Source organism: Chiloscyllium plagiosum, unplaced genomic scaffold (genome assembly GCF_037043375.1).
Source record: "Chiloscyllium plagiosum isolate Xiang-an unplaced genomic scaffold, Cpla_swu_hap1 HiC_scaffold_9, whole genome shotgun sequence".
Taxonomy (NCBI): Eukaryota; Metazoa; Chordata; class Chondrichthyes; order Orectolobiformes; family Hemiscylliidae; genus Chiloscyllium; species Chiloscyllium plagiosum.
In genome coordinates this window covers 106,060,702-106,074,505 of record NW_028270147.1, presented here as the reverse complement: position 1 = coordinate 106,074,505, position 13,804 = coordinate 106,060,702, and the positions used below count along the sequence as shown (strand labels likewise).

Genomic DNA, 13,804 nt, shown 5'->3' with positions numbered 1-13,804 from the left:
TCAGACCTCCTCTCATCCTTTCAACTCAAGTGAGTTCAGGTTCAGTTGAGGTAGACCCTGAGAGGAGAATTGAGGAATGTTTTTACCCAGAGGGTGGTGGGAGTCTGGAACTCACTGCCTGAAAGGCTGGTTGAGTCACAAACCCTCGAGACATTGAAAGTGTGAGTGGCTGACGTGGCTCTCTCTGCCTGATTCCATTTACATACTGAGGAACACCCAGTCAGACTCTCACAGGATGCAGCTTTATAAAGCAGAGCCCAGTGAAGGGAGAGTTTATCAGGAACCAGGCACAGGGACAAGAGCACACACCATGATTTCACACATCCAGCTGATCTGGCCCCTGGCATTCTGTGTTACAGGTACAAATCTCTCTCCTTTCACCTTGAATCTTTAGCTGCTCTCCATTTCACTCCAATTCCACTGACTTGTGATTGAAGGGAAAATGCTGAAACCAGAGGAATGCTCAGTGTCTCCAACAATCTCTCATTTCACAGTCTCTTTCTGTGACAGTTCTGACTTCACTGTGTTTCTCTCTGACCCCTCAGGTATTAGTGGGGACATCATCATGACCCAGTCACCCCCGGTCCTGTCAGTGGGACTGGGCCAGACTGCAACCATCACCTGTACGGCCAGTCAAGATATTACAAATGACCTCAGCTGGTACCAGCAGCGAGAAGGTCAGAAACCCTCTCTCCTGATCTATGAAGCAACAACTCTAAACACAGGCGTCTCCGAGCGATTCACTGGCAGAGGATATGGGACCAGTTTCACCCTGAAAATCAGCAACGTTCAGAATGAGGATGTCGCTGACTATTACTGTAAGCAGCATAACAGGCGGCCTTGCACGTTCGGTAAAGGAACCAAGCTCAGACTGAGTAAGTCAACCTCAATCCTCCATTATTAACCCTTTCAATCTCTAAACACAATTTCTAAAACACAAATACTGAATTGCTGCAGGTGTTAGTGGGGAGCTGCAGTGAATGAAATGGTTGATTGAGGAGCACTGTGTCTAACAGGGTGTCCAGCTGTATTTCTTTAATTCCATTGCCCCCTTTAAGCAGCAAGGTATAATTCAGTAAGTTTTACTCATCGTGTGGAGGAGCTCTGTCCATTTGCATCCTGTGGTCCCATTCTTTCAGCATGGAGTGAAATCAGTGAGTAGCCTCCTGCCAGTCTCAGTGTGACGGACACACGGGCAGAGTTTGATGTGAGCTCTGGCTCCCTGTCCCAGTCTCTGATCTCACTGACCTCAGCAGCAGCAGCAGCAGCAGCAGCACAGTGAGACAGCGAGGTCCCACCTCCCACAGCTTTAACTCTGCTCAATCACAGTTACAGAATTGTTAAAGTGCACAAGGAGGCCATTCTGTCCATCCTGTCTGTACTGGCTCTCTGAGCAATTCACTGAGTGTCATTCTCCTGCCTTCTCCCGGTCACCCTGCACATTGTTCCTTTTCAAATAACAGTCTCATTCCCTTCGGAATGTTTCAATTGAAGCTGCCTCCACCACACTCTCAGGCAGTGCATTCCACACCTTAACCACTCACTGGCTGAAAATGCTTTTCCTCATTTCACTTTTGTTACTTATCCAATTATTTTCAATCTTAATCCTTTCACAAGTGGAATCATTTTCTCCCTATTTACACTGTCCAGGCCCCTCCTGATTTTGAATTTCTGGAACAATTCTCCTCGCTGCCTTCTCCAAAGACTTGGAGGTGCCAGTGTTGGACTGGGGTGGACAAAGTTAAAAATCACACAACACAGGTTATAGTCCAACAGGGGGTTTATTTGGAAGCACTGGCTTTCGGAGCGCCCCTCCTTCATCAGGTGGTTGTCAGCGGTGCTCCAAAAGCTAGTGCTTCCACATTAACCTGTTGGACTATAACCTGGTGTTGTGTGATCTGTAACTTTCTCCAAAGAAGACATCCCAAATTTTCCAATCTATCTTCATAACTGATGTTCCTCATCCCTGGAATGATCTTTGGGCATATGTTTGCCATCTCTACAAAACATTCACCTCCTTCCTGCATTATTCACATTATTTATGTCCCACATGATTTTATAAACCTCTATAAGGTCACTCCTCAGCCTCCGGCACTTCAAGGTAAAAGGTCTCAGCTTTTCCAGCCTCTCATGGTCATGGAGTCATACAGTGTGGAAACAGATCTTTCGGTCTAACTTGTCCATGCTAACTAGATATCCAAAACTGACCTCATCCCATTTGCCAGCATTTGGCCCACATCCCTCTAAACTCTTCCTATCCATGTACCCATCCAAACATCTTTTAAATGCTATAATTGTATCCGTCTCCAGCACTTTCTCCGGCAGCTCAATCCATACACGCACCACCCCCTGTGTGACAAGTTACCCCTCAGGTCCCTTTTGGATCTTTTGCCTCTCACCTTAAACCTGTGCCCTCTAGTTTTGGACTCTCCTTCCCAAGGAAAAGACCTGGGATATACATCCTGTCCATGTCCATCATGATTTTATAAACATCTATAAGGCCACCCCTCAGCCTCCGATCCTGCAGAAAATATAACCCATTTAATGAGCCTCTTCTGACAGCTCAAACCCTCCAGTTCCAGGCGAATCCATGTAAATCTTTTCTGCAGCATTTTAAGTTTAACAGCATCCTTCCTATCACAGGATGATCATAATTGTTCATGTTATTGCCAAAGTAGGCTCACCAATTCCCTGTACAGCTGCAAATAATGTCCCAACTCTGATACTTAGTGCAGTGACCAATAAAGGCAAGTGTACCCAACACCTTCTTCATCGCCCTGTCTCCCTGTGACTCCACTGTCAAGGAATAATGCCCCTGCCCCTGCCCCTGCACCTACCCGTATACCTGCCCCTGCCCCTGCACCCCGAGGTCTCTTTGTTCAGCAACACTACCATTAGCTGTATAACTCCTGCCCTGGTTTGACTTTCCAAAATGCAGCACCTCACATTTATCTAAATTGAACTCCATTTGCCACACGTTTAGATCAAAGTGGTGCTGGAAAAGCACAGCAGGTCAGGCAACATCCGAGGAGCAGGAAAATCGAAGTTTCGGGCAAAAGCTCTTCATCAGGATTCCTCTAGTCGAACTCCCAGATTCAGCGCAGCCCTCTTGACCTGCAATCTTCTTCCCGACCTCTCCGCCCCCACTCTCTCTCCGGTCTATCACCCTCACCTCCTTCCACCAATATATTCCCAGTGCCCCACCCCCTTCCCACCTTTTATCTCAGCCCGCTTGGCACACCAGCCTCATTCCTGAAGAAGGGCTTATGCCCGAAACGTCGATTCTCCTGCTTCTCGGATGCTTCCTGGCCTGCTGCGCTTTTCCAGCACCACACTTTTCAACAGAGAATGTTGGTAAAGCCTTGCTTTTCAGACTGGAGATGAGTTATCAGCTGTGTGCCCAAGGATTGGTGCTGGGTCCATGGCTTTTCATCATTTAAATAAATGATTTGGATGTGAATATAGGAATTATGGCAAATTTGTAAATGACACCAAAATTGGTGGGACAGTGGATAGTGAAGAAGCTTATCTGAGAATACAGTGGGACCTTGATCATTTGGGGAAATGGGCAGAGGTGTCGCAAATTGACAAAAGTGAGGACTGCAGATGCTGGAAACCAGCGTTCCGGAGAGACCACTCCCTCCACGACTCCCTCGTCAGGTCCACACCCCGCACCAACCCAACCTCCACTCCCGGCACTTTCCCCTGCAACTGCAAGAAGTGCAAAACTTGCGCCCACACCTCCCCCCTCACCTCCCTCCAAGGCCCCAATGGATCCTTCCATATCTGTCGCAAATTCACCTGCACCTCCACACACGTCATTTACTGTATCCGCTGCACCCGATGTGGTCTCCTCTACATTGAGGAGACAGGCCGCCTACTTGCAGAACATTTCAGGGAACACCTCTGGGACACCCGCACCAACCAACCCAACCGCCCCGTGGCTGAACACTTAACTCCCCCTCCCACTCCGTCAAGGACATGCAGGTCCTTGGCCTCCTCCATCGCCAGACCCTGGCAACATGATGCCTGGAGGAAGAGCACCTCATCTTCCGCCTTGGAACTCTCCAACCACAAGGGATGAATGTAGATTTCTCCAGCTTCCTCGTTGCCCCTCGCCCCACCTTATCTCAGTCCCAATCCCCGGATTCAGCACCGCCCTCTTGACCTGCATTCTTCTTCCTGACTTCTCCGCCCCCCACTCCCTCTCTGGCCTATCACCCTCACCCTCACCTCCTTTCACCTATCGTATTCACAGCGCCTCTCCCCCAAATTCCGCTCCTCCCTACCTTTTATCTCAGCCCGCTTGGCACACCAGCTTCATTCCTGAAGAAGGGCTTATGCCTGAAATGTCGATTCTCCTGCTCCCCGGATGCTGCCTGGCCTGCTGCGCTTTTCCAACACCACAATTTTCAACTCTGGTCTCCAGCATCTGTAGTCCTCACTTTCTCCAACATTCTCTGTCTCCTATCTTCAAGCCAATATTTTACCCAAATGGCTAGCCCCCCTGGATCTTATGTGGTCTAACCTTACTAACTAGTCTGTCATGTGGAACCTTGTCAAACGCTTTGCTGAGGTCCATATAGACAGTGTCTACTGTTCTGCCTCCATCAATCTTCTCTTCAAACAACCTCAATCACGTTAGTGAGACATGATTACCATGCACAAAACTGCATTGATTGACCAAATGCATGTAAATCCTGTCCCTCAGAATTCACTCCAATAACTTACCCAGCAATGACATCAGGCTCATTGGTTTATAGTGCCCTGGCTTTTCCTTACAGCCTTCCTTAAATAATGGCTAACATAAGCCAACCTCTCTGGTTCTCCAGCACCTCACTCATGGATATCGATCAGAAACATACCTCAGCAAGGGGTCCAGCAATCTCTTTCCTAGCTTTCCACAATGTCCTGGGATACATCTGATCAGGTCCTGGAGATTTATCTACTGTCTTTCACTTTAAGGAATCCTCTTCCATAATGTGGACTTGTGTCAAGACATTGCTATTTACTTCCCAAGTTCCCAAACTCCCAAGTCTTTCTCCATGATAAATACTGACCCAGAATATTCATTTAGGATCTGAACCATTTCCTGTGGATCCACCCAGAGGTACATTGTTCATCTTCATGGGGTCCTAATCTCTCTCTAGTTACTCTTCTGCCCTTTTCTTATTTACCATAATTCTACCACGTTTGCCCTCGAGTGAGTTTAGGAATTGTTTGCCCTCCCTCAAATATACCTTGACTATCCGTGGTCCACATCCTCTACTATTCTCATCAGGGCTTTCCTGACAACCTTTGACCCTACTTTATTCAGATCCAATACATCCATATGCCATGGAAGCTGGCATTTTCCCCAGTGAGTATGTTTGACCCTGAAAATGCCTTTGTTCTTTTCCACTGTCGCCCTAAACCATGTGATACAATGATCACTCTTCCCTAAATGTCCTCTGACTGACACTTGATCCACTTGGGCCTCCTCACTCCAAGATCCAGATCTAGCAGAGCCTCCTTTCTCATTGGACTGGAAACATGCGGCTGGAGAAAGTTCACCTGAACACACTCTCACAACTCTGGCCCCTCTCTGCCCATTACACTGCTACTACCCCAGTCTATATTCAGAAATTAAAGACACCCCTTCCACCCTAATTATAATGACTCTATTATATTTGCAGGTCTCTGTAAATTCCTTGCAAATGTATTCCTCCACATCCTTCCCACTGGGTGGTGCTGTATTGACTGCACTGACGATTCTGTGGACCTCGGTGTTCCTCTTTGATATCATCTCCTGGATCCCACAGCCCTGCCAAGTTAGTTTAATCCCTCTCCAACAGCACGAGTAAATCACCCCAAAGGAACTCAGTCCCAGCTCTGTTCAGGAGCAACGCCGTCTGGTCTGTCCAGATCCCATCTCCCCGAGACCCAGTCCCAATTTCCCAAGAATCCAAAGCCCCCCCCCCCCCCTCCTGGACCCTCTTTCCAGCTCCACATTCACCTATGTTATCCTCCTGTTCCTCTTCTCACTTTCATGGGGCACTGCGAGTAATGTGACGATTTCTATTTTTGTGCTCCTGAAGTTAATTCCCTCCTGAGCTCCCGAAATTCTGACTGCAGGACCACATCTCTTTTCTCCCTCTGTCACTGGGACCGATGTGGACCACGACTGCTGCCTGTTGCCCCTCTCCCCTCAGGGTGCTCTGCAGCTGCTCAGTGTCATCCTTGACCCTGGCACCAGGGAGACAACACACCATCCTGGATTCCCATCTGCAGCTGCAGAAACACCTATCGATCCACTCACTCAAATCTCCTCTCACTATCGCTCTTCCAGTCTTCCTTGTGCCCCCCTGTACAGCTGAATCTCCCCTTGGCTCCATGGACTTGGTTCTGGCTGCAATTCCCAGATGAACCACCATTCTTGTCAGGATTCTGACCTGAACCCTGGTCGGAGAGTGGCATTCATTAAGGGGATACCTGTACTAGCTGCCTGGTCCTTTTGGACTGTCTGCTGCTCCCCCATTCCCTCTGTCCCTGCATACTCTGAAGCTGCGGAGTGACCATAGAGTAATAGAGTCTTAGTGATGTACAGCACGGAAACAGACTCTTCGGTCCAACCTGTCCATGCCGATCAGATATCCCAACCCAATCTAGACCCACCTGCCAGCACACGGCCCATATCCCTCCAAGCCCTTCCTATTCGTATACCCATCCAAATGCTTCTAAAATGTTGCAATTGTATCAGCCTCCACCACTTCCTCTGGCGGCTCATTCCATACACGTACCACCCTCTGCGTGAAAAGGTTGCCCTGTAGGTCTCTTTTATATCTTTCCCCTCTCACCCTAAACCTATGCCCTCTAGTTCTGGACTCCCCAACCCCAGGGAAAAGAATTTGCCTGTTTACCCTATCCATGCTCCTCATAATTTTGTAAACCTCTATAAGGTCACCCCTCAGCCTCCGATGCTCCGGGGTAAACAGCCCCAGCCTGTTTAGCCTCTCCCTGTACCTCAAATCCTCTAACCTTGGCAATATCCTTGTAAATATTTTCTGATCCCTTTCAAGTTTCACATCTTTCCAATAGGAAGGAGACCAGCACTGCACGCAATATTCCAACAGTGGCCTAACCAATGTACTGCATAGCTGCAACATGACCTCCCAACCCCTGTACTGAATACTCTGACCAGTAAATGAAAGCATACCAAACGCCTTCTTCACAATCCTATCTACCTGCGACTCCACTTTCAAGGAGCTATGAACCTGCACTCCAAGGACTCTTTGTTCGGCAACACTCCCGAGGACCTTACCATTAAGTGTATAAGTCCTGCTAAGATTTGCTTTCCCAAAATGCAGCATCTCATATTTATCTGAATTCAACTCCATCTGCCACTTCTCAGCCCGTTGGCCCATCTGGTCAAGATGCTGTTGTGATCTGAGGTAACCCTCTTTGCTGTCCCCTACACCTCTAATTTTGGTGTCTTCTGCAAACTTACTAACTGTACCTCTTATGCTCGCATCCAAATCATTTATGTAAATGACAAAAAGTAGAGGACCCAGCACCGATCCTTATGGCACTCCACTGGTCACAGGCCTCCAGACTGAAAAACAACCCTCCACCACCACGCTCTGTCTTCTACCTTTGAGCCAGTTCTGTATCCAAATGGCTAGTTCCCTCTGTACTCCGTGAGATCTAACCTTGCTAATCAGTCTCCCATGGGGAACCTTATCAAACACCTTACTGGAGTCCATACAGATTACATCTATTGTTCTGCCCTCATCAATCCTCTTTGTTACTTCCTCAAAAAACTCAATCAAGTTTTTGAGACATGATTTCCCACACACAAAGCCATGTTTACTATCCCTAATCAGTCCTTGCCTTTCCAAATACATGTACATCCTGTCCCTCAGGATTCCCTCCAACAACTTGCCCACCACCGACGTCAGGCTCACTGGTCTATAGTTCCCTGGCTTGTCCTTACCACCCTTCTTAAACAGTGGCACCTCGTTAGCCAACCTCCTGTCTTCCGGCACCTCACCTGTGACTATCGATGATACAAATATCTGAGCAAGAGGCCCAGCAATCACTTCTCTACTTCCTACAGAGCTCGAGGGTACACCTGATCAGGTCCTGGGGATTTATCCACTTTTATGTGTTCCAAGACATCCAGCACTTTCTCCTCTGTAATATGGACATTCTGCAAGATGTCACCATTTATTTCCCTACTGTCTATATCTTTCATATCCTTTTCCACAGTAAATACTGATGCAAAATACTCATTTAGTATCTTCCCCATTTTCTGTGGCTCCACACAAAGGCTGCCTGTCTGATCTTTGAAGGGACCTATTCTCTCCCTAGTTACCCTTTTGTCCTTAATGTATTTGTAAAATCCCTTTGGATTCTCCTTAATTCTATTTGCCAAAGCTATCTCATGTCCCCTTTTTGCCCTCCTGATTTCTTTCTTCAGTATACTCCTACTTCCTTTATACTCTTATAAAGGATTCACTCAATCTATCCTGTCTATACCTTACATAATCTTTCTTAACGTCTAGAAACGTGCTCTCCACAGAGCTCTCAGCCTCACGGACACTCCGCACTGATACCAGCTGCTGCTCAAGCTCTGAAACCCGGAGCTCCAACTGCTGTCACTGACCACACTTCCTACACTCATGGTATTCCAGGAACTGCAAAGTATCCTGAAATTCCCACATAGATGCACATTCTCTCCACTCTTTCGTTACCTCTTGGCAACATTCTGATGACAAACAGCTAAAGCAGGGCTCACAGTCCAGTGGGTTCAGTGTTCCAGGGTTTTGGGGAAACTCTCCAGAAGACTTTAAGAAATAGGAGCAGAAATCAGCCATTCATCCCATTGAATCTGCTCTGCCATTTGATCTTGGCAGATATGCTTCTCATCCCCATTCTTCTGCCTGCTCCATGGGAATGTTTGATCCCCTTAACAATCACAAACCTATCTATCTCTGTCTTAAATACACTCTTCCCTCTGTAGCAATGAGTTCCACAGATTCCCCACCCTTTGGCTGAAGAAATTCCTCCTTATCTCAGCTCGAAAGGGTCGGCCCTTCATTCTGAGGCTGTGCCTTGGTTACCTCGACTCTCCTGTTTTCGGAAACATCTTCTCTGCATACACTCTTTCTAGGCTGATCAGTATTCTGCAAATTTCAATAATATCCCTCTTCATCCTTCGAAACTCCATCAAGTACAGACTCAGAGTCCTCAACCACGCCTCATATGACAAGCCCTTCATCCCCAGGATCATTCTTGTAAACCCTTCCAATGACAGCACATCGTTTCTTAGAATATGGGTCCCAAATCTGTTCATGATATTCCAAAAGTGGTCTGACCAGAGCATTACACAGCCTCAGCACTACATCTCTGCTCTTGTATTCTAGCCCAATTGAAATGAATGCTATCATTTCATTTCCCTTCCCAAGCACAAACTGGACCTGCCTGTTCACCTTCAGAGAAACCTGAATGAGGTTTGTGCTTTAGATTTCCAAAGCATTTCCTCATTTAGAAAACAGCCTTTGCATCTCTTCTTAATATCAAAGTGCATAATCTCACACTGTAACACATTGTATTCTATCTGCCACTTCTTTGCCCACTCTCTGAGCCTATCTCAGACCTTTTACAGCCTTCTCACTTTCTCAACACTACCTGTCCCTCCACCTATCTCATGTCATCTGCAAACTTAGCAACAATGTCTTCACTTCCTTCATTCAGATTGTTAACGCATGACATGAATAGTTATGGTGCCAACATTAACACCTGCAGAACTCTATTAGTCACCAGCTGCCATTTTTCCTCACTCTCTGCTTTATATCAACCTACCAGTCCTCAGTCCATGCCAGTACCTTGCCCCTAACTCTATGGGCTCGTACCTTATGTCAAAGGCCTTCTGGAAATCCAAATAGATTACTTCTTCAGACTCTCCTTTGTCTGATTGGCTGGGAGCTGTTGCGGCTGTACAGGACATTGGTTAGGTCACGTTTGGAATACTGTGTGTAATTCTGGTTGCCCTGCTGTAGTAAAAATGTTGTGAACCTTAAAATGCTTCAGAAAAGATTTACAAGAATGTTGCCAAGGTTGGAGGTTTTCAGCTACTGGGAGAGGTTGAATAGGATCTAATTTCCCTGGATTGTTGGAGGCTGAGTGGTGACCATTTTGTGGTTTATAGAATCATGAGGGGCATTGAAAGGGTGAGTAGAGAAGGTATTATTTTCATAGTTGGGGAGTCCAGTTCTAGAGGCATAGGTTGAAGGCGACAGGGGAAAGAATTGAAAGGGGCTGAAGGGGCAACTTTTTCCCGTGGTCGGTGGTGTGTGTATAGAATGAGCTGCCAGAGGAAGAGGTGGAGGATGGTATGATTACAACATTTAAGAGGATGGGTACATGAATAGGGAGGGTTTAGAGGGATATGCGCAAAATGCTGGAAAATGGGACTAGCTTAATCGGAGATTTGTTAAAGAGATATCGAGCTCCATCCCACTTTCCAGCTCTTGCTCCATAAGGCTGTGGTTTCACTGTTTCAAATGAATATCCAAGTGTTTTTTTTTCAATATGATGAGGGTTTCTGCTTCTCCAACCCTTTCAGACAGTGTTCCCAGATCCCACCAGTCTCTGGCTGAAAACAATTACTCCACAATGCCCCTCGAACTCTGTGTCCAATTAATTTCAATCTCTCCCCATGGTTATCATCCTCTGTGCTGATGGAAATCAGTCCTTCCTACCCACTCTATCCAGGCCCCTCATCATTTTCCACACCTCGATCAAATCTTCCCTCAGCCTCCTGTGTTCCAAAGAATACAATCCCAGCCAAACCAATCATTCCTCAAAGCTAAAACTCCCCATTTTTGACAAAATCCTCCTCTGTCCCCATCTCTAGTGGGATCACATCCTTCCTGTAATGTGGTGACCAGAGCCGTACACAGTTCACTCACTGTGCTCTAACTGGGCTTTTATACAGTTCCAGAATAAACAAACTCCTTGCTTTCGCTCTCAACCAAAAATGATAGAGGGAGGTGATGGTCTAATGATATAATTACTGAACTCTTAATCCAGAGGTCTAGATAATGTTCTGGGAACCAGGGTTAGAATCCTGCCACAGCTGATGGTGGAATGTGAATTCAATAAAAGAATCTGGAATTAAGAGTCTAATGATGACCATCGTTGATTGTCAGGAAAAAGCCATCTGATTCACAAATGACCTTGAGGGAAGGAAACGGTCATCGTTACCATGTGACTCCAGACCCACAGTAATGTGGTTGACTCTAAACTGCCCTCTGGGCGATTATGGATGGGCAATAAATGCTGCCGATCCAGCAATGACCTCATTCCATCAAGGGAAAAAGAAAAACAGTTTATCCCATGTGTCTTCTTAACCACCTTACTGACCCGCATTCATTAATCACCATGGCCACATCTTCCACCCCCACACACATGTGACTTCCAGGTTCAAATTGACAAGAGACATTCCTTCAATATCTGAGAAACAGATAGAAACATCAAACATAGGAGGCCATTCAGCCCGTCAAGCCTGCTCCACCATTCAATATGATCATGGTCAATCATCCAACATAATCCCCTGTTCCTGCTTTCTCCCCACATTCTTTGATCCCATTAATCCGAAGAAATATATCTAATTCCTTCTTGAACACATACTGCATCTAATTCCCTCATGCTGGAAAAATGGATGAGAATTATTGGGTTGTTGTTTTTTGACCAATGTGGACACAATGGACTGATGGGTCTTTTGTGTCTCTCTGACTGTATGACTCTATTATATTATGAATAACTGGGTACCAAGGACTGGCCCCTGTGGTACCCCAACTGGTAACTACCTGCCATTCAGAAAAAGACTTGTTCTTCCTGCCCTGTCTGCCAACCAGTTCCCAATCCATGTCAGTACATGACCCCAATCCTCTTGTTCGGTAGGATTTCCCTGATTCATTTGGACATATTTCATCCTGTCAACTCTTTGCCTTCCTCAGGTCCTGTTCAATTTTAATCCTGCATTTTCTATCCTCCTCTCAGCTTTCTGCAGGTTTGATCTCCAGATAACCAACATCACCTTCCCTGTTTGGTCTTCCCTACACTGGCTGCCTTTTGACATCCCAGGCTAAGAGTCTAGATTTGGGAGTCCCACCCTTACTCTTTGTGGGAACAGATTCTGAATGATCTCTGTCTTGTCACTTGAGGGCTCCCACTGCCCTGACACTGATTTCCCATCATGTCACTGGTTCCAGTCCACTTTTACTAAATTACCGAAACATTTAGTAAAATGAAAACTTTTACACTTTCTCCATGGTTCTCCATTTCCATCCTTAATTCCAATCTCACTGAGTTCTGATCACTCTCACTAAAATGCTCGCCATCTTTTAGCTCTTCCATCTGCCCACATTCATTCCCCAAACGATGGTCCAAAATTGTCCCTTCTCTTTCACTATCACCTTCTCAGGGGCAATTAGGGATGAGGAATAAATTCTGCTCCTGCCAGTGACACTCATATCCCAAGAATCAATTTTAAAAATGTTAATTCTTTTGTCTGGTTTATTAGGTATTGGAGACAAATATTCAAACATTTTACCAGTGAATATTCTGAGAATTGAAATCCCTTTGAATGGCAGGGATTAAAATTGTTTCTCTTGTCTTTCAGGCCGTGAGAACTCTCAGCCCAAGCTGACCCTGCTGCCCCCCTCCCCGGAACAGGTCAATGCCAAGGGCACTGCCACCCTGGTGTGCCTTGCCAATCACTTCTATCCCGATGAGCTGGAGGTGCAGTGGAAGAAGGACGGTGCAGTCATTTCGGACGGTGTTCAGACCAGCAGCTACCTGCGAGCTTCGGACAGCACCTACAGTGTCAGCAGCCTGCTGACCCTCTCTGGGTCTGACTGGGAGTCCAACGCTCGCTTCTCCTGTGCCCTCACCCCCGTGACCCTCACCTCTCCCCTCAGCAAGAGCATCAGGAGATCAGAATGTGTGTAGAGTGTTCAAGACAGTCCGCAGAGGAGACACAACTTTAAAAAGAACAGGGCTGAGCTGGCAGGACAAAGGTCATTGTCAGCACTGAATTTCAACTCTCTTCCTTCTTGGGATTGGCTCGGTGACATTTCTGAGGTTCAAGGGTTAAGGCAGGTCATTGGGATCATCAAAAGGAAGCTTTACTCTGTATGAAACCCTGTGCTGACCCTGTCCTGGGAGTGTTTTATGGGGACAGTGATGACTTGTGATGCCAAGTAAGACCTCTCGAAGATGCTGAAAACTGTCAGCTGTACAAAACAATGTGAACTTTCAAAATTTCTGCTTCAATAAATCAGATCTCCTTCCTGCTCAGCAGCCAGTTCCAATTTAAGGTTTTTGTCACTATTTGAAGGACAGGATTCTCATGTTATTGAGAAAATCTCCACAAGTGTTTTACTCAAAAGCCATTGTAGCTGTTATTTTGTGCAGCTTCCTCTGTCTGGGCTGTTAATTGCAGTCTGTTTTCTGTCAATGTCAGTCTGGAAAAGGGAATAAAGATGATGAAGATTCAGTCTCTGTCTCTGTGTGCTTTGGAAATGGACCCTCCATTCAGCTGATTAGCTGCATATCAGCATGACATTGTCACAATTGGCTACGTGGCCTGTCAATCCGTGGTAGATGATACTGACAGCCAATCAGCAATCAGTTTCAAATAATCCAGTTGATCTGGAATCTGTGGAGGTTTCAAGATTCCAAACAGAATAGAAACTGAAAGCTGTTGGGATTCAATAATTACAATCTGAGGCATTCCGTACTCACTCTCTGGTCCAAA

At 46.4% G+C, this 13,804-nt stretch overlaps 1 gene segment (V, D, J or C); it reads left to right on the top strand.

The window, feature by feature from the left end:
* The first annotated feature begins 300 nt into the window (after positions 1-300).
* On the top strand, positions 301-13,523 carry LOC148149228 (Ig kappa chain V region Mem5-like). The segment is given in 3 exon segments: positions 301-359; positions 546-875; positions 12,668-13,523. Coding segments are annotated over 3 exon segments (708 nt in total).
* The last annotated feature ends 281 nt before the right edge of the window (positions 13,524-13,804 follow it).